Source organism: Anser cygnoides, chromosome 27 (genome assembly GCF_040182565.1).
Source record: "Anser cygnoides isolate HZ-2024a breed goose chromosome 27, Taihu_goose_T2T_genome, whole genome shotgun sequence".
Taxonomy (NCBI): Eukaryota; Metazoa; Chordata; class Aves; order Anseriformes; family Anatidae; genus Anser; species Anser cygnoides.
In genome coordinates, this window is record NC_089899.1 from 5,904,300 (window position 1) to 5,928,279 (window position 23,980).

General features: G+C 44.5%; 1 protein-coding gene across 6 annotated transcripts in view; it reads left to right on the forward strand.

Moving 5' to 3' along the window:
- Positions 1–1,287: 1,287 nt before the first annotated feature.
- The window catches only part of MLLT1 (MLLT1 super elongation complex subunit), a 32,969-nt gene continuing 10,276 nt past the window's right edge, over positions 1,288–23,980 (forward strand). The window contains exons 1-7 of one of the 6 annotated variants that reach the window (XM_066984092.1): positions 2,355–2,977; positions 3,101–3,209; positions 4,801–4,981; positions 8,213–8,295; positions 16,793–16,936; positions 18,527–18,652; positions 20,534–21,078. In XM_066984092.1, coding sequence (XP_066840193.1) covers positions 3,180–3,209; positions 4,801–4,981; positions 8,213–8,295; positions 16,793–16,936; positions 18,527–18,652; positions 20,534–21,078 — 1,109 coding nt within the window. In that variant the 5' untranslated portion in view covers positions 2,355–2,977; positions 3,101–3,179. Of the gene's footprint in view, positions 1,546–2,039; positions 2,328–2,354; positions 2,978–3,100; positions 3,210–4,800; positions 4,982–8,212; positions 8,296–15,421; positions 15,572–16,792; positions 16,937–18,526; positions 18,653–20,533; positions 21,080–23,980 lie in introns of those variants that run through there. The other 5 variants (XM_066984093.1, XM_066984094.1, XM_066984091.1 and 2 more) reach the window with 5 other exon arrangements.

The window sequence follows — 23,980 nt, forward strand, 5'->3', positions numbered from 1 at the left end:
TGAGGGGAAAATGAGGGAGATCAAGTGGAAAATGACAGAGAAAGGGAGAAAAATGAAAGATATTGAGGGAAAATGGGGGACACTGAGGGGTGGTGAGAGAAACTGAGGGGAAAATGAAAGGAAATGAGTGACAGCAAGTGAAAACAAGTGAGACTAAGGGAAAAGGGGTACACTGAAAGAAAATAAGGGAGATTGGGGGTAAAATTAGGGAGACTGAAAAATAGTGAGGAAGATTAACGGTAATTAAGAGGAGATGAGAGAGCAAGGGGAAAAATGAAGTAAAGCAAGGGAAAATGGGGGAACTGCAAGAAAAATGACAGACATTAAGGAGAAATGAGGGCGAGCAATGGGAAAAATAGGGAGATGGCGAACAAGGGAGCATGAAGAAGGAGGGAGAAATAGGGAAAATGGGGGACAATAAGGGAAAATGAAGGACAGTAAGGGAAAAATGATGGAGACTGAGGGGGAACATAGGAGAATGAAGGAGATATAGAGAGAAATAATGGAGACAGAAGGAAACAAGGGGGAGAGATGGAGGGAAAATGAGGAAGGAGACGAAGGGAGAACAAGGAAAACCAGCAGCTGAGGGAGCACAGTGCCGCTGGCTTCCTCCCCAGTATGGGCTTAGCCCTGCCCAGCCATTCCACACAGCAGAGTCCGCTGTACCGGGCCCTGCGGTTTCACTTGTTCTCAGCTCATTTGTGTAGGAAATTAATAAACGGGTGAGATCCGCAGCCGCCGGCGGCTGGGATAAATAGGACGACAGAGGCAAAAGGGCGGCTTGGCGCAGCTCGGGCGCGCAACAAGGCCTGAACACCGGTCCTAGCGGCGGTCAGCAGCCGAGCAGCACCCTGCTCAGGGGTATTAAGGGAGGGGACCGGTAAGCGGGATCGGTAAGCGACCCCGGCAACGCCGCTGGAGCCCGGGCAGGAGAGCGCCGCAGCACCGCGCCCGCCGCTGGCTGATGGGGGGAAACGGGCGGGCGGGTGGGGGGAGGGGGGGGCCGAGGGGGGCGGCGAAGCCCCGCCTCCCACTCCCCGCTTGACCCACCGGGAGCCCCACCCTTTCCCCCGCCCCCTCTGCATCCCGCCCGCCTCCCATTGGACGCTCCGCCCGCCCGTCAAGAGGAGGCGGGGGAGGCCGGCGGCTCCCGGGCGGAAGCCCCGCCCAGAGGCGGGAAGCGGCGCTGCCGTTGGCTGGAGGGCGGGTGCCCGTCTGGCGGCGGCGGTTTCCGGTTCCGCGGGGCGGGCGGCGGGGGTGGGGGGGGGGCGGGTGGTGGCGGCGGGGCTGGTGCCTGTGAGTGACACACAATGAGGCGGGCGGCGGGGCCGTGAGGGGCCGCGGCCGAGGAGGAGGAGAGGAAGCAGCAGTGAGGCTGTGGGGTGGGGAGGGGGGGTGGGGGGAGAAGAGTTAAAAAAAAAAAAAAAAAAAAAGGGGGGGGGGAGATCCGAGGGCCCCCCCCGCCGACCGGCAGCCGAACCGCCGCGGCGGGCAGCGAGCGAGCGAGCGGGGCCCGCAGCGCTGCGCCCAGCCATGGACAATCAGGTGAGGGGGGCGGTGGGGCCGTGCTGCTGGGGGGGGGGATCCTGGGCGCCTCCCCCCCCCCCCCCCCCGAAAACACACACACGGGGGGATGGGGGGTGGGACCCCAGCACCGGGAGGGGGGGGCCGCACAGGGAGAGGAGGGGACTGCGTCGCCCCTGCTGGAGCTGGCAGCATCGTGCCCCCCCCCCCTTTTCTGGTAATTCCCCCCCCTTTCGGGTAACCCACTCCCTCTTTTCGGGTAGCCCCCCCTTTTCGCCTCCCCCCCACTATTTTGGGCATCCTCCCCTCTTTCTCCCCCCCCCCCCCCCTTCTGCCCCCCCACCTTTAGGGCACCTCCCCCTTTTTCTTGCCTCCTCCCCCCATTCCGCCCCTCCCCTTCCCCCCCCCATTTCGGGACCCCCCCCCCCATTTCGGGCAGCCTCCCCCTCCCTTTGCCTCCCCCCCTTCCCCTCTTTTTTTTTTTTTTTTTTTTTTTTGCGGGGGGGTGTGTGTGTGTGTGTGTTGCTGAGCCCTCGCCCCTTCATGGGCGGCCGCGCTGCAGCCTCGCCCCGGCGGGGGGTGGCCCCGCGCTTCCCGCACGATCCTGCCCCGGGTTCCTTCCCGGGGGGGCGGTGGCGGCGGCGGGCAGCCCCCGGCAGCGGCGCTGCGGTGCCTCGGCGAGAGGAGGAGGAGGAGGAGGAATGCTGGAAGTTCACCTGGGCTCGCCACGGCAGGCTGGTGCAGGCCTTTTGTGTGCGAAGCTGGCGTGCGGGCTGCTAGCGGGTCACCCCCGGGCTGGCGAGGTAAGGCCCGCTACCCCGTGAATAATAACCCGAAGGAGACCGAATGGGGACTGGTCATGGCTTTCAGGCAATTAGCGCATCAAACAAATACCAGAGCGCGCTACAGAGCGTTTATTAAGTTGAAAAGCAGACTCCTTTGTATTATTACAAATCGTTTGAATAGGATCCTGGTTTCCCTTTGTTGAGAGACATGCTTGAGGGAAAGAAAAAGAAACACTCCGTTTTCAGTGGAGCAACTTTGGATGTTTGTTATGTTGGGAGATCTTATTTTCAAATGTGTTTCAACTTCTGGCTTAATTCATAGAGCTTGTTAATTGGACCGATCTGTGAGGAGTATAGCAAGTACAACTTTCCCTCTCAGCTAAACAGTTCTTTTTTTTTATGTTTAATTTTGTTCTCTTCCACATAGTCCCATCTGTTTCTCAGCTAAAATTTCTCAGCCGTTTCAACTAGAAAGGCAAATTCTGTAGAGTGACAGCCATTTGCACTTCTCGGGAGAGGGCTAGTAACTGGCAACGGTAGCAAAATTTAAAGGGTAATTATGGAATTGATAACGTGAGGCTGCAGAACAGACTGGATCAGTTGATGCAAATGCCTGCCTGAGCAGTGGGACGTTCCCAAATAAAGCGTGCCCACGAGCACCCTCCGAGGTGAGCCCAGGCTGTCGGCAGGCTGTCTCTGCATAATGCACTTCCACCCTGGGAAAGATTGCGGCGCTTTGAGCCAAACACCTTGCCTTTTTTCTTCTTCCGTAACGTGGCGTGGAAGAACAGGCGGCCATGCAGCGTTGGTTTTAGTGCAGGAGTGAGATGGAGCCAGTGTAGATGAGCCCTAACGCACAAAAGAGGGAAAATGGCCTGCCAAGAGGACTTGCAGAGAAAGGTAATCTAAAGGAATGTTTCACTAAAACAGGTGAAGCAATTGATGAGACGAGTTTGTCCCCAAGTGTTAGTGTTGATGCGTTGGATGGCGGCTGGGGCTATTTTACTGTAAAGATAATTGCTTGAAAGGCTGTGCTAAGGTTTATAGTTGAAATTAGCACTGGACTGTAATTTGGGAGATCAGGCTTTGATGCCTGGTACTCTGAAGACTTCCTGTGTGATCCTTCTACAAAGAAAAAAGCGTACGGAGATAAAGTGACTTGGGCTTTTTCGGAAAGTATTAACCTTACTCTGAAAATCATACTCTGATGAAATGTCAGGCCGGACACAGAAAATGTTTTTTGAGCATTAATCGTGGTTGTGTTTTCTGTTGCAGTTTCTCAGTGAGAAAATAGGGGTAATGCTTTCCCTAAGCATTTGTCTGGAGCTTGGGAAGCTTTTGGTTTTTGTTCATTGTTTAACGTCATGCCCTCAGGTTGGCTCTGTGTTCACTTGTGTTATAGATAATGACAAATAATGTTGCCTTTCCTAATTGGGAATTGCCAGAAAGAACAAGGCATTATTTTCAAGTCTGAGGTGAAGAAGGATGTGAGGATTAAAAACCAGGCCCCCCCACTCCCCCGTTTTTAATAAACTTCCAGTTCCTGAAGCTGAATTTGGTGGTTTAGTTTGAGATGGCTGTGCTGCTGGTCGAGTTTGTGTAACGCGTGTGCACCAAATTAACCCAGTAAGGAGTCAGACACTTTAGGTGCGATTCCATCTCTAGAAATCGTGCCCTAAGATTTGTTTGCTGTAACTTGTGTCTGAATCTTACTTGCTTTTTCCTCTGTTACGTCTTTTTTAATTCATTTGCTTTTTTCTGACTGTGAAGTCACCAGGAATATGTGCATCTTCACAATTTAATTTAATCTGTTTTTTAAGACATTTAATAGGATTTTTTTTTAAACTCTGAGGGAGACACTGAATACACCTTTCCTGCTTCTGTTCTTCTCTGATTAGAGTAGGATTCGAGACTGCAAATCAGAATCAGGTCATTTTAGTATCGGATATTGTACAGGCATATTATACATTGGCTTTGTGTGTGAAAGTGTGTTAATAAAATGTATTTAGAAGAATGGAGGATTGTAGCTGTGTTCTACTGAATTACACATTCCTGACAATATCAAAAGCCACCAATTTGTGACTTGATTTTTCCTGTTTTAAGATTAGTTTTCTGTTAGCGCTGTGAATTCTGTAAGCTGCGAACATCAAGTTCTCTCTCTGACACTTTCTAGAAATAAAAATTCTGCAATTAGACTTTGCCGACAATTTATTTGATAAGTGAGGCCAATAAACGTATTCCTCTTCTACAGCTGCTTTCTCTGCAGTGCTAATATTAGGGGAAAAATAGGTATGAAGTGGTGCTAGGATCTATTTTTGGTGCCTTTTCTGGTTGCCAGCACCAGTCTTCAGAATGAGACTAATCTCTTGGTGGAGGCTGTTGTATTCTTCCCCTGTGGTTATCTAGTGTCTTCTGTCTGTGGGGCTCACCGTTAGGCATTCCACGTAATCTGTTCCATTTTGCTTATGGCCTTACCTCTGTCCTCAAACAGTGCACGGTTCAAGTCAAATTGGAGCTGGGGCACCGGGCCCAACTGCGGAAAAAGCCCACCACCGAAGGGTTCACTCATGACTGGATGGTGTTTGTCCGTGGCCCGGAGCAGTGCGACATCCAGCACTTTGTGGAAAGGGTGGTCTTCCGCCTGCACGAGAGCTTCCCGAAACCCAAGCGAGGTGAGTCAAGGTTTGAAGGCGGGTTATTGGGTCTTCGGTGTGAGACAGCACTGTGCGGTGTGGGTTGTCTTGTTCTATCAGGTTTTTGTAAAATCTCCTCTGGAGGAACAAAACCTATATAGCGTGCGCTTGCCTTAACCTTTACCATCTTTGTTTGAGGAAGGGCAGGGAGAATGGGACCTTTCTTCTGATGAAAGGTTTGGAGGTGAGATGCTTTCTCTTCTGTAAGCATTAGTATGTGCAGGTCCTCCAGACACTGCCAGGTGAAGGTAATTCCTGGTACAAAAGGCGAAGGGGGAGTGGTTTGTTAATGCTGGCCAACAAAAGCTGGAAGCATGTGAAGGATGAGTGGCCCTCCTACAGTGCTAGTGTATTTACTGGAGTAAGTAAGCTTCTGCATCAGTCCCTAAGTAGCTGTGAGGACTCCTGCAGGGTGCCAGCGCGGGTAGTTAAGGTATTTAAGGCAACAGAATTCACTGCAGCCGAAGGGGGGTCTCTGCCTCAGTACATTTCAGCTGCACGGGTGTGTGTGCACACTAGAGAGTGCCCAGGGGAGGGCAACAAAGTGGTGAAGGGTCTGGAGGGGAAGATGTATGAGGTGTAACTGAGGTCCCTTGGTTTGTTCAGCCCAGAGCAGAGGAGGCCGAGGGGAGGCCTCACGGCAGCCTGCAGCTTTCTCACGAGGGGAGCGGAGGGGCAGGTGCTGAGCTCTGCTCTCTGGGGACAGCGACAGGACCCGAGGGAACGGCATGGAGCTGGGACAGGGGAGGGTCAGGCTGGGTGTTAGGGAAAGGTTCTGCACCCAGAGGGTGGTCGGGCACTGGGACAGGCTGCCCAGGGCAGCGGGCACAGCACCGAGCTGTCAGAATTCAGGACGCGTTTGGATGCCGCTTGCAGACATGGTCTGATTTTTGGGTGGTCCTGTGCAGAGCCAGGAGTTGGACTTGATGAATCTTGGGGGTCCCTTCCAACACAGGACATTCTGTGATGTATTTGCGGTAGGTGCTGTGCAGTCAGCAAGGCTGGGGAGCTGATCCGGCTGGGTAGAACATCGGAATTGTAATGTGACTTTGTGCTGGATCAGTTCTTTGCTCTTCCTGACTGTGCAGCACCACGAACCTTATTGTTGGCTTGGGGCAGCTGGAACGTGTGGTTGAGGTGGAGGAGCAGGAATTGCCCTTCTCGGCAGCAGCAGGGACTTAAATCTATTTAAGATCGTGTTAACGGCATCTGCAGTGTTGTTGTTACGTAGTGTTACCAGGAGTGCTGGCTGCCTAGGAGTACCGCTATAAATTACTTGGGAATGGGCGTTCTCTGAAGTACTTTTTTGGAAGACTGCTGGTCGTGCAGGATGTCTTAGCACTTCCTACCGTGTTGCTTATTTGCGAGAGTCCACGGAGGAAAGCAACTGAGAGGTGTTCAGCTCACAAGGATGTGAATCTGGTGTGGATGTTAATATCTTCTTCGAACTGATGCTGTAAAACTGATGTATGATAAGGCAGCGCAGTACTGAGCTGGAAGCTAATTCGTAGAACAGAAGTTACAATCTGCTGTGCCACAATTCTTGTCATCCAGTGTAATTACATTACTACAAACAACTGTGTTGGGATAGTCCATTGTCTTTGCTCAGTAGGTTGCCGTGTCATCTACCTTTAGAGAGAGAGTTTTCCTGTTTCCTAGGTTTTAAAAGCTTTCTTAAGCTCGCTTATAAAGCTACTATGCTTTTGACCAAGTAGTGGATTGTACATAAATTGTGGGGCATATGCATACTAGTTCTAGATCTGTTTGAAGGGCTTCTTCAAATGATTCTCTCTTACTTGAAGCAAAGTCTACTGGTAGGCTTGTGCTGCTGGCTGGTTGCTTGTGGAGTAATTTTAACTTGTTAGAATAGGGCAGCAAAGGAACAACAAAGGCTGCTTGGCAAATAAACTTAAGATTCCTGATGCCATATTGGCATGGTTCTTGGGTTTTGTGCTCCCCCCCCCGATTGTAGGAGTTTATATGAAATTCAAGTTAAAGCAAGTTTAGGGATTTTGATTATTTTCAGATCCACTTTTTTTTTCCACAGTTGAGTTTTCAGTACTGCTTACTAGAACCTGTACAATGGTAAAAGTGCTTAGAGCCGGGGTTAATATTAAAGAAACATTAAAGCAACATTAACATTAAAGAAAAATAATTTCTGTCCTTTTTAGGTTTAAGGTACTGTTTCTTAATCATATTGATGACTTGGAATTTTTTAGAGAAAGTAAAAACACTTGCACTGAATTCCCCTAATTGATTTATTGACTTCATTTACATGTATTGTAGCACGTGAATTGTATGCAAGTGCATCCGGTTCCTGAGAGGGAGAATATCTGTGCTGGTCTCGTGTTTCTCCTGGCAGCTGTTCTGTATATCTGTGCCACGGCCAAACGCACCGAGAATCCTTTGAGCTGCCTATCACTGTGCTGAAACACAGTGATAGAGGACACGAAGGGTTCAGTAACACACCGATACAACAGGTAGTAGGACAGGAGGAACTGAGGCAGGAAGCACGGAGGTTAATTTCTTAGAAGTGATTAACTTTCGCAGTCGACGTATCTGCAGCAGGCAGCACCGTGACCCTAGCGGCAAAGTGTTTCACTGTTCTCCCTTTACTTGCACGTGAAGCATATCATTGCCTTTCCGTGCCCTTCAGGTTTGTTACGAGGTTTGGGTGAAGCAGCATATAGTATGTATATTTATTACGTAATTATGAAGATTAAGCATTGCAGGAGAACATTTCAAGGGGGAAAAAAAAAAACGTGCTTGCACATTGTGGGGTTTTGAGGAATAAATGTTGGCATCAAGGTCAATTTTACCTCTGCACACTGTGCAAGTTCTCCCCTTTTGAGTTCTTGCGTTTTTTTGCAGGACGGCTTTAACTGGCAGTTTACATTGTTGTGGAACAGCACAGAACTGTAATTGTATCACTGCAAAAAGGAGAGGGGGAAGAATCTTACAGAGACTCTGGCACAGAGTGTGTTTTATGTTTCCTTTCTATGGGAGGAGCTAAGAACAGATTTTCGTTTTCCTAACTAAGCCCATGACCACCATCTTGTTTTGCTTTGCCTTTTTTTTATTTCCCACAAAGGTCAGTGTTTTAAATGAGTCTTGAGTTGTTGGAGGCACATTTCTCATCTTGCAACTCATTTTCAGGTCAGATTAAGTTGCATTATATTCAAAATTAACATTCGTATATTCTCTTTTCAGTGTGCAAGGAGCCCCCTTACAAAGTGGAGGAGTCTGGCTACGCAGGGTTCATTATGCCCATTGAAGTGTACTTCAAAAATAAGGTAGAATCTGATTTCTGGTCTTCTAATTGTTTTGAGATGTGCCAGAGACTGAAACTGCCTGACAGAAAGACTCTAAATTATGTGACTGTTTTATGTGTGTGTTTTTTATTACTCTAATAAATAGAATTTAACTGGGAGTTGGAAGCTCTTGCCAGACTTCAAAAGAAAGCTTTTGGCAGAAATGGAATTGTATAGAAAGGTAATATCAGGACAACGCGATGGTCCTAGAGATTCTGAACAGAGATTGTACCACTTGTGGCAAGCTTCTCCCCAGCAGATAATAGTAAAACAGTTTAAAGTGTTTCATGCAAATGTGGAAGTAAATCAATGTAAAACGCTGATTTTGTATACATTTTAAAATGTTGTTGACTGGCAATATATTTAAAAATGGATTTTTTTTCTTTGCAATTTTTATTAAAATAACTGTACAGGTATAAAATTTATATTGGCCCAAGACAGCAATTTGCATATAGAGAAGAGTTATTTATGGCTGTGTTAAAAATATTGTTGTCCTGCTTCAGTACTCTTCCAAAAAAAGAAAACATTAAATATTTTAAATCTTAAGATGTATTGCCAACGAATGTTTGAAAGTTAAAATTTGGGATTTATTACTTGCTTTAAGTCTTACCACAGAGGTCACACGCTACATGACTTGAAGAAGGTTATGAAAGCAGGGATTTGGCCACTTGCATTCGTATTAGCTCAGTTTCAGTTAAATTGTTTTGTTAAGCATAGATACTTAATCTTTCTGGTTTTGATTACTACTTTCCCAAAAGAAACCACCAAAAAACCTATTCTGGTTATTATTCCCGCAAGGAAACCTCGATAAACTAAAATGTGAATGTTAAGCCACCTTCCAGCAATGTACCCCCATCCCCTCGACCCTCTAGAACAAGCCCCGGGTTATGCGTACAGCAGACCATTTGTAATAATTCTATTTAGCTTCAGTGTCTTTCCGAGTATACCTCCTGCAGATGTTTCTATCGTTTTCTTCTTGCCCTAATCTAGCACAGTACACTCTGGTGGTGTCATTTGTGAATAATCAGGAGTTTTTTTGGTCTACTACGTTGCTTTTGCCCCACTTCGAGTCTGAGTTTGTAACAAGCCAAATAACGTGACTGAGCAACTACTACAAGAAGGTTTTGCCTGCTACTTTCTTTTGGGTGGGCGGGGTAAGCCAAAGGGATGTGAAGAGAAATGGCAGTTAAAGGGTAGGGGATGGAAGTTGTTGATAGAAGCAGCTTTTTTGGCACACACTGAAAACTGACGTGAATAAAAAACAAAACAAAAAACCAAAAATAAAAACAAAAAAAAACCAGCACCAAAACAAGAACAACAAAAACACATCTCAAAAGCTTAAAAGTAGTTTGTACATTGGCTCAGTTCAGGTTCAAAATCTACCTTTCCATTCTCGACCAAAAACCAGGAGCGTTTCCGTGCTGTTTGAAATGGGAACCCCTAATGATTGTGATGGGTGAGATATGCTTTGTTTCTACTCTTACCTTTTTCCCCTTCCTTTTCTCACCCAGTCTTTTCTCACACTTGCCCTTTTCCTGTGGGTCTCCCGTGGCTTTGCCTTTTACACGTCCTCAGATCCTGCTCTCTCATTTCTGCCTCTCCTGCATCTTCCTGTAGGTGCACTTGTTTGTATTGACTGTCTGCATTTGTGTGCTTTTTTCTCTCCGTTCCCTGTATTCATGCGCTCCTCACAGAATATGGAACTGGCAGCTTTTCTGAGGATAACTTGGTTTCACACACGCTGGGGTCATCACTTCCCATTGTTTCTATAAACACGTGACGGCATAGTTGTTCTTTCTAGCAATAGGGATATGGTGGCTTTTATAAATAAGGGAAATAGGTGGCCTCTGTTGTAGTGGAAACAATGGAAGCAGCAGTTAATTTGGGAGAAGGCTTTTGGTCTTTAGAAGTGTGAAAAGTAGGTAGGAAAATAGTTTTAGTTGTAAATTTATCCTTGAAACTACTTTGAGATCTTTGAAACGCTTACCTTTGCCCTATTTTTTACATGCAAGTATTGTGGACAATTTCTCTTCCACTTTTAATTAATCAGTCAACTAATTAATTCTGCCAGTACTCCCAGTATTAGACTGGGGCAGGCAGTGGTTGAGGGAGAACGTGATAGCTTCGGTCTCCCAGCACATTGTTTGTCCAGAGAAATGTTTCTGGGTTCAGCCAGGAGGTTGCAATATGGAAGCTATACTGAAGTCACTTGAAGTTTGCTTTTATTTCTTTATAGTAGTTTTTCCATCCCTATGTCAGCAAATGTTGTATTCTCTGCCCATTTGGAAGTTCAGCTCGGTACTTGTGATGGCTGGAAGTTTAGAAGTTGCCCAACATGAAGAATCACTTTCATCCAACAGCTATTGCCCAGTGCTGCTACTGACCTGAAATACAAAGAGTTGGGTGATTATTTTCAGTGAGCGGGGTTGAAGGAAACTACGAGGTGAATACTGCTGCAAAGACTGGGATAGAGTAGAAATTAAAATGTTTGGGAAAGAGGAGGAGAAATGGCCGAGGCTTAGAATACAGTTCGTTTTCTCCTTCATTGAAGAACGCGACTTTAAAGCACCATACAAATAAGTATTTACTACTTAAAGGCCATATGTTCACCCTGATCTCTGTAAACCTGTTGACACTGGTGGGGATCAGCTGTTGTGTGGGGAGCATATATTGTTCTGAATTGATTACAGCATTTGGGACTTATCCTTGACTAAGTCTTTTCAAGTAGATATTATGGATTGGTTCTGGGATTGGATAGAAGACGCAGTGTTTTATCGAGGACCGGACAGGACGGGGCGGGCGGTTCTCTCGGGCCATATGCTCCCTACATTCTAGCACGTTTTTGTTGATGAGTGAAGTGTGTCCTCTCAGCTGAAACAAGAGCTGTAAAGGCTTTGGGATTTGTTTATCGATGCATGTTTAGCTTTGTAAAGGTGAGAAGAAAAAGGATTTAAAGAGGGAGTGAAGTAATCTTTGAAGGTTGATCTTTGCCATGGTTGGCTGAAACTTTTTTTCTGCAGTTTAAGCCGCCTTTCTTAGCAGTTTCCTTTCTCCGTTCTAATTTGGTACTGGGATGATAAATAGTGATTGTCAGAGCCAGCGTTCTCTTTGCTTTGGCTAAAGAAACGCGGGCATGCTCACTGCTAAGAAACTTTTACTAAGATTGGATTAAGAATGGTTTTAGCGAACTTCATCAGGGATTTTCTTTAGGCAAGTTTGCATAGAACTGCCCATTAGCTCTCCTCTGTGCTAGAATACTTCTTTGCCTGTTAGGAGTAGGAGAGTCAGTGCTCTTGGCCCTGCTGGAGCTTTTGATGCCTTTCTGTCAGACAGGGAAGTGTCAGCAGAGGATTAGAAAAGGTGCAAGAGCCTGTTCTCCTCCTGTACAAATGTGGTTAGGCCTTGTTGGCATGTGTTTGGCCTTCCTGTGCTGTAATTTAGTTCCTCGTTAAGTAGGTGTTTTCTCGGTCTTGCCATCCGAATAGCAGAAAATACTTGAATATTGCTCTGAACCTTGGGAGTTTGTGTATTTGGCTCTTTTGGAGAGTCCCTTCTAGAGGCCGTCCAGCCTGCGATCTCCTCTGGTGTTGGTTGCCAGCTCGAGCCTCTGCAGCTCAGCGTGGGAAATAAATGCCAGGATCTTAGCAGGTTAAATAGTAAAGATTTTGAAAGCAGGGTTGACTAGTGATGCTAGATCACTTGGGAATTTTTGGACTGAAATGTTAGTATGTTATTCCTATTTTTAAATCCTTTGTGTTTCTTTCTGTAACGAGGGCTGCTGTTAGTGGCTTCTGGTGCTTGAATCAATACAAGCTGGGTACAATAAACACGTTACTGTTTTTCTGATACTCTTCTCCTTCTCTCTTCCCCACCTAATTTCAACGATCTTGAGATTTTTTTTCACGGCGTTGTTGTCTCCAAATACATCTCTCATGGTGGTGTACGTTTTAATCTGGAGGCTGTAGCACAGGCTTGACTTTGGTACTCAGTCACTGTTACGTTTTTGCATCCTAATGAAATTAGGTCTTCTCTGTGCATTCATGTTGTTCTAATGTAAGGCAGGCTATTTGAACGCAACGTGGATGAGATGTGTTGAAGCCTGTAACAGGCAGGACCTTCCCATTGCAAGATGAGAGAGAAGGCTTCCAGCATTTACCCAACGGAATACATGTAACCTAGGGTTTTTTTAGTAGTGAAAAGGGAGGCACGTGAGGACAGCAGAGAAATCCGTTTGATTCTTCCAGTTACGTTCAGGATAAAAACGTGTATGCTTCCCCCATTCTGCAGTAGTTGGAGAAAGTGCTACGTAAAATGCATGTAAAATACTGAAGGGAAAAATTATTTGATCCTGTCTTTCAGAGTAGGAGCTCAGTGGAGACATTGTGTGTGGGCGCAGATACGGCCAGACAGATGAGGATCAGGGCTGTGCCATCAGAAAGGTGTTAGCTGGACCGGTACTCCTGAGGAAGGCTGCTGAAATGCCTGTATTTAGGCAAAGCGCTTGATTTTCTTCAAATCCCTGTGTTACGGGGGCAGGGTCTGTGCAGGTTTGAGGAGAGGAGGAGGTGATTTCGCCTGTTGCTGTTTACTCGCGGTTGCTGTAAGTTGTGGACAGAGTAAAACTTGTCACTGTCAGTGCTTTGAGTGCAAGCTCCCATCTTTTAGGTCTGTATCACCTTACGTAGCAAACCTGAAGCGCTTCCTTGTGTGCAGCTGAGCGATGCTTTTTTTTTTTTAATTTTTCCATCCTAAGATGATAGGTGTTATCAGTGCATCCATTCTTCCACCCGTCCTGGCGAAAGCACCCGTGCTGTGTCTGTAGCCAGTGTTTGGCACGTCGACACGGCTCTTCATGTGCTGGAGAGGTTGCAGTGCCTGGCAAGGAGGCATTGTCAAACCCAGCAGCCTTCCCAGCATCGTATCTTGGGTTTGTAAGAGCTGGTAGATTATTAAATACTTGTATTGGAGCAGTGAGTACATTTTCCTGATTTTTCAAAGAAAGCAATTGGCTTCGAATGGGGGACAGTTCCAAAAAGCTGTCCTCTGTTATCTTTTGTGAGGTTTTACAGGGTTTAATAAAATAAGGATGGCCTTGCCAGCAGAGCGCGACATAAGGCGGGCGACTTGCTTTAAAAATGTATATTGCTCTATTCACTTTTAAATGTCCTGTCCTAAAGCGGGAGGGAAGAGTAGTCAGACGGGTTGTGCAGGCTGGGGGTTCATTTATACAGACGTTATGAACTGGTTACGGATAAATGACTCTGTCAGGCTGGATCTGTGGCAAAAGGGAAGTCCTGTTAGATGTTATGGTTATTGAATAACCATGAGGCTGCTTCCTTGGTGTGCTAGATTTTTGTAGATAATTTTGTTTTATGGCTTTCTAAAAGTGATTTATGAGCTTTATGTGCACGCTACCAGTGAAATTCTTTTGATTTGTGTTAAGTGGCAAAGGGCACACCCTGCCTTAAAAACAGGACAAGGAAATTTTAACAAAAGACTTTGAAAAATTCCTGCTCTAACGAAAAGTGCCAAAAGAACTTTAACCCTTTACTTCAGAACTCGAAGGAAAACTAAAGCTGCTCCGGTATTCGTAACTGCACTGGCAGTCGGTGCAGACAGGAAGCTGGAAAACAGTAAAAATAAAGCACAATGTGCTCAGGTTTGGAGATCGGCGCTGCAGCAGGCGGAATTCAGTGGATGGAGGGAAACTTACAGCGGCTGCAGATATGGCTGGGCCCTCGCTCAGCACTACATGCTTCTCTTTTCTTCCCTCGCATCTGAGATTTAAGGAGCAGATACGGACTGAGGTTCAGGGTGGCCTTACTCAGACATCCCATGCCAGGTTAACCGTTTCACACCCAAATTGACCGTTGAATTTTAACCTGAAAGGCAGCAATATCTGCTAATTGTAAATTCCTGTCCTTTCTAAAGCCTTTCTTGGAAGTAAGGCCCTTTAGAAAAGCTTATGGTCTCAGAAGGCAGCGAAATATTCACAGGAACTAAGTTTCTCCTCTTCTTAGTTTTACTTAACAACAAGGATTGAATATGAGAAGGTAGAATCGTGGAAGGGTAAAAAGCATGGCTCTCCTATGCAGATTATGCTCAAGCAGGAGCATAGAAAGTGGCGCTGCAGCAGGAAAACAAACTGCCTGGAGGATGTGTGGATCCCAACATCTTATTCAAAAAGGTTTTGAAGTGTGACGCTGAGGATTCAGTGTGGCATTCTGTTTAAAGTTGGAGGATGTGTGGGCCCAGGTCAATTGAGGGATATTTTCTTTGGCTTTCTTCTTTTTTTTTTCTCCTCCCCTCTTAATGGTTGTTTAGAGGGGAGAACCTTTGAGGGAAGACCGGATGGGTTAAGCTTTGGAGTGCCTTGAGCTGTAATCATTAGCAGTCAGTGAAGGCAGTAAAGAATGTTTATTTGCAGCTTCTAGCTTTGAGACTTTTGTACTTGTTCTTTTAGGAGTGCTGTAATCTTAACTGTTCACTTAGATGGGGGGCTTCTGATGTCCTGAGACGATACAAAGGATATTTTAATGATCATGGTACTTGGCTAGGGCTTGCTTCCCAGAAGGGTCATGATCTCAGAGTTGGAGAAAGTCACATTTAGAAAGTGTCTTAATTTTGCAATAAGTGAAAGCTCATCACAGAGGTCTGGTACATATTTGGGAACTTCTCTGATACTTTAGAGTCCGTATAAAAAATGGAATAGCTAAGATAAAAGGGGAATTAATCTTCTATTCCATTCTCCTGCTCTGAAAGCAAACAGGCAAACGACACAGCGGAGTTCTGATAATGTGCCATAACAGCCTTTGACTAAAGCCTGCTTTTGCTAATGTATCCGAGATCAATCAATTCCATGTTGTAAACTAGGAACACGTTTTAGAAACAATTCTTAGGCCACATTTGAATTTCTAGTCATCCTTCATTTAAGTTTATTAGACTTTGAGGGACCCTCTACAGCTGCTGTTTTAACTCGTGTAAGCACGCACATGCAGAGCTCCCTAATGATGCAGTTAATGAGAACATCCTTGTAGCAAAGAAGAAAATGACAAGGCGATGTATTTGGCAAGTATATTTTCTTCTTCCCATTCGTATGTTTTAGCAGACACTGAACGCTTTCAAGTATACGTGGATTCTTCAGGACTTTTCCAAGAGACATTCTGAAGACCCTTGTGTTGGTAGCATGCTCTTGTTTGTTAATGTGAGACTTCTCTTATTGTATGTGGCTGCTTAGATGTCTGCCTTTCCCTGTTTGGTAAGTTAGGATGCAAGACCTTAACTCCCAGGTGGGCTTATGGTACTGATTTTGATGTAAACCAGGTGTGGTTACAGCACTTTATTATTAGGAGTATAGCTGGTACAAGCAACGGCTTATTTAGTGATGCTGGCATCCCCCAAGCAAACAGCAGGAATTGGTGTGGTCTGAAGCTGTTTGATGCTTCAGCCTATTTTCAGCAAATCTAATGGCTTGGGCTGGAAGCCTGCGGCATCTGTTCCCATACAACAATGCAACTACACCAGGAAATCAAGCTGCTGGATATGAATTGTGGAAAAGACTGCTGTGCAGCTGCTTGATGTTGCGCATTGAATGAGGCATATGGGATGCATTCATGTAAATACTGAATGTACTGTAACAGGGGAGTCTGTTTTGCCACTTTGGAGTTTTCGTCCTGAAATGCAGAATGCAAGAAAACACTAGGAAATGGCGTGTCAATATTTTGCACTACAGAAATAGTATGAAATAATTGCAATTCGGGGTTGGGAAGGAAGGGATTTCCAGTCTTCTGTACAGCGAACGCGTAGTGTTTGCTGTGCTTCTACAGCAGGTGGAACAGAACCAGTGAGGCGCGAACGATCCCCAGCATGCATACAAACTCTGGATTTCTTCAGTGAAAGTGCCCTTGGAAAGTTCAAAAGCCTAGGATATCTTCCCATTCAACTCCTGCAATATGCATATTGAAAAGGATTTTACAAAATGAGTCATCCTTTTATAATTGTGGTTAATCTTTTCTCAGTACCCACAGAGATCCTGTGAGTTCAGAAGCTGTCCTCCCTAAATAAAGGATTCTGTTTTTCATAATATTGATGGTTATAGTTCAGTTGCTTCCCAGAGAAGATGAGATCTGAATTTTAGTGAAAGCGAAATAGTGGATAAAGATTGTGAATTTGCTTTCCAGGGATTATGTCAGTGCCTTTAAACAGATAATTGTCAGTCAGTATTCTTCTCTGTGCATTTCTTTTGCAGTGGAAAGACATGCCTGACTTTCTGGTGAGAGGTGTGTTAACTGTGGGTGTTTTAGGGACAAATAGTTTATTTTCCAGCTTTGGAAAGCTCTCTGATCTCATGATGAAAAACTATGAATGCAACACTTATTTGGTGGTTTATTTGGGATTCTCAGGAGCGACTCTCTGCATCCTCTGACTTAGGGTGCTTGCCAAACTTCTTCCTTTTTCCCAAAGTCTGTCTTGTTTTTAGGAGGAGCCGAAAAAGGTTTGTTTCACATACGACCTGTTTTTGAATTTGGAGGGAAATCCACCAGTGAACCACCTTCGTTGTGAGAAACTGACTTTCAACAACCCCACCAAGGAATTCAGACGCAAACTTATTAGGGCTGGAGGGGTAAGTGCCAGAGGAACTGGAGATCTGAAGACTTTCTGTTAAAATTTGTGTGATTTAGTTTTGTTCTGAGGTTTCTTTTTACCTGCAGCCAAGTAAGCTATAGTTTTCTATGTTCACTTAAAGACCTCTAGCAGTTTTTATTCCTGGTTATGGAGCAGCACTAGAAGCAGAATGAAGCCACTGCTTTTGTGATCGGTGGTACTTTATTTTCAATTTAAATATCACTTTTAACATCCAAGCAGTAAAGCCCCTCTGGAAATGGAGATCTGTGGGTGTTGCATGATGTCCATCAGGCAGTCAGTTATCGTTGACCTTCCTAGTGTCGTGAGCCCTATCTGTGTAGAAAAGGGAGAGGCTTCCAGTGTATTCCTTACTAATCTTTGCCACAGGAAAGATCAGCAGATAGCATTTGTTGGTCAGTAAATGTCCTCTAAAGCTGGATTTGGCTGCTTGTGGCTTAGCTAATTAAAAAGTAAGGAAAAGTGCTGTAGAACTTAGAGTAAAAATGGGTGTGGGAGGAAAAAGCTGTATTCTTGAAGCCATGATAAGGTTATGGGTTACTACACATAGTTGTTGGGTAAACTGTTACTTCTGGGAAATTAATATGCAGTGATAGACTAAAGAAATTAGCCTTAAATAACTACAAGATGTAGGTAAATTAGTAAAGGCCACGGAGTGCATAAAGTTTTTAACCAGAGGTTGTCACGACTCTGAGACACCCCATATATAGTAATGCATAATTCTGTTTTCTTTAAGGACTTTATTCAAAATGGTCTTAACTGCTGGCAAAACTTTCTTCCAAAAAATATCTTTCTAACCTGAACAATTAAAAAAAAAAAAAGTGGGGAAGTTTGTCAATAATAAATCTCAAGTGTAGTAAGTATTCCAAGCGGATCTGTCCAGATCTTCCTCAGAATGCCAGTGCTTTTCTGTATTGGGCACGAAGAAGATGGTGCTTATTTCAGCCAAGGGATGGCTAGAAAATCATTTACACTTTAGGATTTTAATAGCTCATTATTGTGTTCCTTAAGTATTAAGTTGTTTCAATGGTGAATCACTTTTGGTGGAACTTTTCCATAGGGTTACTCTGACAGAATATACGGGAGGTAAGAAGGAAAGCTGTTTCATAGAGGTCAGCACTTCTTAAGATCTTGCCGAGGGAGATAGATACCCAAGGTCTACTTTTTTCTTTTTTTTCCTGAACGAGTGAAGTCTTGCTCATTCCTTTCAGATTTCCCTGGGTACCTGTTTGCAAAGTAAGAGCATTTGCAGCAGAACACAGGTTTTTGTCCAGAGCTCTGTTGCCTGCTTTTACTCAGAATATTGGAGGTCCCTTTAGGAAAGGTACTTGATGCCACAGATTGCCTTTGAATTGTTGTGGTTTTCATGTTCAGTATTTCAGGAGTTGCCTTGAGACTGAGCATCTTAACTGGAACTGCCTAGACAATAACTTTTATGGCCTTTAGGGTGGGGAAAAAATAATCTAAAAGATGAATTAGTGTGTTAACTGGGCAAGTGACTTAGTATAATCATGTGTTAATAGGATGCTCACCTTTTCTCATACATAGTTTTTTCCCTCTCTGTTACTAGGTGATGGTAATGCCAGAAGGAGCAGAAACAGTTTCAAGGCCAAGTCCCGATTATCCTATGTTACCCACAATACCACTCTCTGCCTTCTCTGATCCTAAGAAGAACAAACCATCCCACGGGTCAAAGGTCAGTGAAACCCGCTTTTTCATCATTTTGAGGTGAAGAAGTCTCTCACAACTCTGCGAATAAGAGCTCGTTCTGGCTACTTCTAATTCTGAAAACTTTGTCCTTGTACTCTGTAGTTCAGTCTTTAGGAAGTCTACATTGGCCTCTTTTCCCGTGCCATTTTTTCCTAGTAGGGGTGTCCATTTCCTAGTAAATACAAGGAGGTGGAGTCATCGGAGACAGAAATTGTCATCCTGTGTAAGCTTGAAATAAGAATTGTCAGTGTAAGAATTCAGGTTTTTTGGTTTTTTTTCTTATTTTATACCAGAGTAATGCAGTGAAGACTGCTTTGGAAATTTGTACCTAAATATGCACTCACAGTTCCAAACCAGCTAATGTTCTGGAACTTAGAATGTTAACTGCATCAATAATTTACTTGCCCTCTAAATTTAGGAAGCCTATTCATGATTTGGTAAGCTTATCTACGAAGACATTTTGAAAGAAAATTAAATGCCCAAGACTGGGAATTATTGGTGAACCATATCTTCCTGCTGAACTGTAGTAGCAGATAAAGTTGTATCGAGTCCTCTCTGATTGTTTTGACTTGTCCTCAATGCTGAAGATGAATCGTGTGGATCTTTCACTGTTACGTAAAGCTGTGCTCTAATTCCTGTGGGATTTCAGTCTCTTAGCAGCAAGGCTGAGCAGAGAGTCAGCACTTCCTCTGTCATTAGGACTACTTGGCATAGTGGTGGAAAAAGCATAAAATATGCTGCATTTGGTCAAGCTAGTGATTTCAAGATTTGATGTTTGCCTCAGCAGTATCTGGTTCTTGAGACTTCAGAAGAAGCTTAAGTTTTCTTTTTTACTTGTGTAATAAAGCTACTTTTCTGTAATTCTACATAGGAGAAGCAATCCATGGGCAGTGCGCTTTGAAGCAGATTACATACTCTTTTATCAGTCTGAACAGTCACAAATATTAACAGCAATCCATTTTATGGTGTAATACAATTCCAATACCCGTTTTCTTCAAGGCTCTAAACACTTGGGGCACTTCAGTCATGACTTCTGATGTTGACATTATGAAACGGAATACGGATGACTTAACTATTAGTGGCTGACTAAATTTTGGTCAGGAATTAAGCATTAGAAAACAGAAGACAAAAGAGGAATAAAGGGCTCTGACACAAGCTCTGGTGAAAATTGCCGGTAGCTAAAGAGACAGTAAGTCACCTGCATCGCTTCCCCCAGATTGCCCTCAGAGGTGTGTGCGCGTTTGCATCTCAGCACATCCAGTTCGTACTCCAGTGTCTGCTGTTTAAATCTCTGATTAAAGTTGATGAAATGCCTGCAAGTATCAGAGGCGCTGGCTCTCTTGCAGTTGTGGGGGAATTGAGTATTTTTAAGTTGCCGTGTGGTTGACGTGGTGAGTTTAAAGTTAGGCTGTGACCATAGCTTGCATTTGCTGTGGATGTATTTAATGTAAAAAAGAAATCAAAGAAATGGGACTGTTTTTTCCTCAAACTTGGTGTGAAGTATAACTTTGTATAACACTACCTGAATGGGTTTCCTCTTATGTGGCTTCAGATGTTAACCCTGCAGATTTAATCTGAATTGAATACGTAGCCTCCCTTTATAAGCCATGGGAAAGAACACGTGTTTGTGAAACGTGTTTCGTCCTGTCCTGAGGTAGATGTTGAAGTGCATACTGTCAATTTCTGTCCGTCAACTGTAGGGAAATCTAGATGTCTGCCTCGGAGGTAGATGAGTACATTTGGCAACAGAGGGTGTAAGTCTACAAGAAACAAGGTGCTTCAGTGTGATATGAGTGTGGTTTTTTTAAATTCTGTGTAGAATTTCAATTTCATACCTAGCTCGCATATTTCTGTTACTAATACTTAGGATGCAAACAAGGAAAGTAGCAAGGCATCCAAGCCACACAAAGTAACCAAGGAGCACAGAGAGAGGCCAAGAAAAGACTCTGAGAGCAAAAACTCTTCCAAAGACCTTGAAAGAGAACAAAACAAGCCTTTGAAGGACTCCTCCAGAAAACCAACTGAGAACAAACTGCCTAAGGAGGAGAAGGCGCCTCCAAAAGCTGCTTTCAAGGAACCAAAACTGGCCGTGAAGGAGACCAAACTGGAGAACACTTCTCCAAAGGGTGGGCCACAGCCGGAATTAAAGTCTTCCAGCAAGAGGCCCTCCAATGTGGAGTCACCAAAGCCTAGTGCCAAAAAACAAAAAAAGAGTAGCTCCAAAGGGGTAAAGAATATTCTGGGGACATCTCCCAGAACCTCGTCTTCCTCATATCCAGAGAAGAAACCAACCAAGGAGAAGATGAATGCCAAAGTGGAAAAGGTAAAATCTGAAAGTGAGGCCAAGGAGATCAAAAAGCCTGTGGAAATGGAGGAGTCAAATTCAGAAGATGAAACTTCTTTCAAGTCAGAGGTGAGTAGGGATTGGTCCTTTACCAGATTTTTTATGTCACGATGCTTAAATCCCTGCACGAGAAGACAGTCAGAATTATTCCCTCAGACAAGACCAAGAATCAGATTGGCACACGCTTGTCTGGGCTGGATCTCAGACAAACTACTGTTTGAAAATCTGGTCAGTATTAATCACTGCAGCTACCTGGCTTACCCCCCGGTTCAGATACGCAGTGCTGTGCAGGTTTATCTGCAAGCACGGTTGTCTAAATGTCGGAGTTTAGGGTTATGGCATCTCGTTCATTCCCTGCAAGGACATTGACAGAGCAAGAGTATAGTAGGTGTAGACAGGCTTTCTACCTGCTTATGATAATATAATGTTTTTGAACCTGATCTTAATTCAGAAATTGAGTGAATAGCTTTAGGGATTTATTTTTTTCAGAAACAGTATATAAATGTAAATAACTCTATTCCTGACATAGCCTGTGAGAAATGTTATTGGCTAAGGCTCAAAATACAACCACATGCCATTAAATCTAAATAAATTGTGTTGTAAAACAAATCAAATTGTTATTCTACTACTATTTTTAAAAGCTGTCTAAATGTTTTTTTCCTTTTTACAAGTAAGAACATTCCTCACCCTCTATCTTCTGAAAATTGTTTACCCAAAGAAGGCAAAAAAAGGAGTTGAAAGGCACAACCCAACCCAAACTGACTACTTTTCCTGCATATTCTGGTTACTCTAAAGAAGCTATATGTCTTCTGATAGGTTTCACAGGATAAGGTCACATGAGTTTTTGAACTGCTTACTACTGACCGCTTTTAGAAGGATTTGTTTTACTAGAGTGAATTTCCTAGGGGCAACTTGGATTACGATTTAATCAGCACCACAATACAGGAAGTATTGATGTGTTTACTTCAGAAAGGGCTTTTGCAGAAGATTCCCAATAGAAGAGTTTATTAGGGAGGTGCTAATTTAAGTTACTCTGCAAAGATTTTTCCAGATTGATTGAGCGTGAAGCTTGTGGATTAAAAAGAACCAGCTCCTCTCCACTTTAAACCTTGTACCTGAAAGTGCATCAGCCCCTCGTCTCTGTGCACGTCACTACAAGCTTCTCTCCTCTGGTGCTCTCGAAGGCCTGAATGTCTTGTAGCTCCTTATTTCTTAGGTGTCTGTCCCTTGGGACTTGCCATGCAGCTGTAAGCTGATAGCATTGTTAAGACACTTCTGTGAAACCACCAACTGTGGTTGTGGTTCCACGGTGTCTACTGCAGTCCTGTCTTGCCCCCACCAAGCTCTGTATGCTTCTGTGTCCTCTCTTGCACCAGCTCTGGTGTCTGTTGGATGCCTTACAGAGCTATTTGAGTGCCTGCCCAGGAGGAGGATAGGAATACTCAGTGCGATGGAGGGGGAGCTGTGGCAGCTGCCCGTCAGCTCAGCTTAGGTTTCTGTGGAATTTGAAGCTTAGGGATATAACTGCATAATGCATTGGCATCAGCAGAGAAGACCGAGTTCCTTTTCCATCCTTGGGGGGGTCTTTCTGCTCCCAACACTGCAGTTTGCTACTCCATCGTTTGTGCTGGTACAGCTGTTTGTGGCTCTGTGTGGTAAGCCACATCACTAAAGTGAATGAGCAGCTGGAGGTGGACCGGGGCCCGGAAACTCTTAAATCAGCTTTGCTGCTGAAGCCAACGTATTGTGCAACATGCTCTGAGGCTGCAGCCCCACGATTGCTTTGAGTTGACATCTTTGCAGGCTGCTGTTGAAAGGAACGGTCTTGCTCTCATTTGTGCTGCTGGCGTGAGAGCTCGTGTGACTTTGCAATGGGCTGGAGGAGTTCCTCCTTCCATTTCAGCTCCTGCTGAAAGTTAGTTGTTCCTTTTTGTGTATTCTTTTTTTCCATCAAGACCAGTTCCCTGATCTGGCCTCATGCTTGGCTGCCTAAATGCTAGTGCTGACAAAAGGGAGAGGCTGAGATGTGAGGGCAGGATCGCTTTTTTCCTTTGTTAGCATATGCTTTTGTCATATCACGGTGACAGTAACGGCAGCCCAAGCATGCGGAGCGCGTCTAGCGGGATGCCTGCTAGCTGGTTGAAATAGCCAATACAGTCAATGGCAAAAGGAGAAGGGCGGGGGGCTTTACAACTTCTGGCTTCTGCTTCTCAAGCCCCATTAAGTCTTTTTAGGGGAACACCTGCTAGATTATCAGGAGTGAAGGATGATAAGGTGGAATCTGAGAAACGGGAGCTGCGCGCTCTCATCTTGAAAATGTTGCTCTTTGCTGTAATTTTGCTAGACAAACACGTATGCTGCAGAGTGCAGCACATGGATATTGGCATCGCTAAATTATTCTGCTTTGCTACTGAATAATTCACAAGGGTAATAATACCTATTTTTAACGTCCTGTGTCCACCCCTTTTCCTTTTGTAGGAGTTGAATAAATGCAACTCTAATCTTTAGTGATAAACTATAGGGAAGGGGGACAGTATTGGGATGAAAATCCTGCAGGTTTCACCAATCAATGCCCAAAGCTGCAGACGTGCCTCTTTACCTGTTGACAGTATTGTTCTTGCAGTATTAACATCTTCTGTAATAAAGCTCATTGATCAGTGGCAATGTGAGTTTTTTTTTTTTTTTTCTAGCATCAGGATTTGATAGCAGAAATCGTAGGTGGATTCTCAGGAGTGGAATTGAAATGCTACATTTCCAGGGAGTTACTCAAAGACAAGCAAACAGAACTGTGCTGTTACAGTACATCAAGAATCTTTAAACTAGATTCCACCAAGAGAGTAAAAACCTTGGAGACGATTATAACAGTCGCTCCTGCTGTCGGGGAGGAAATAGTTGATTTGCTTTCTCTGCCACCTCGTGGTCCTGTGCGCTAAAGCACGCCAAGGCTGTGCAACAGCTGATCTTGTGCTC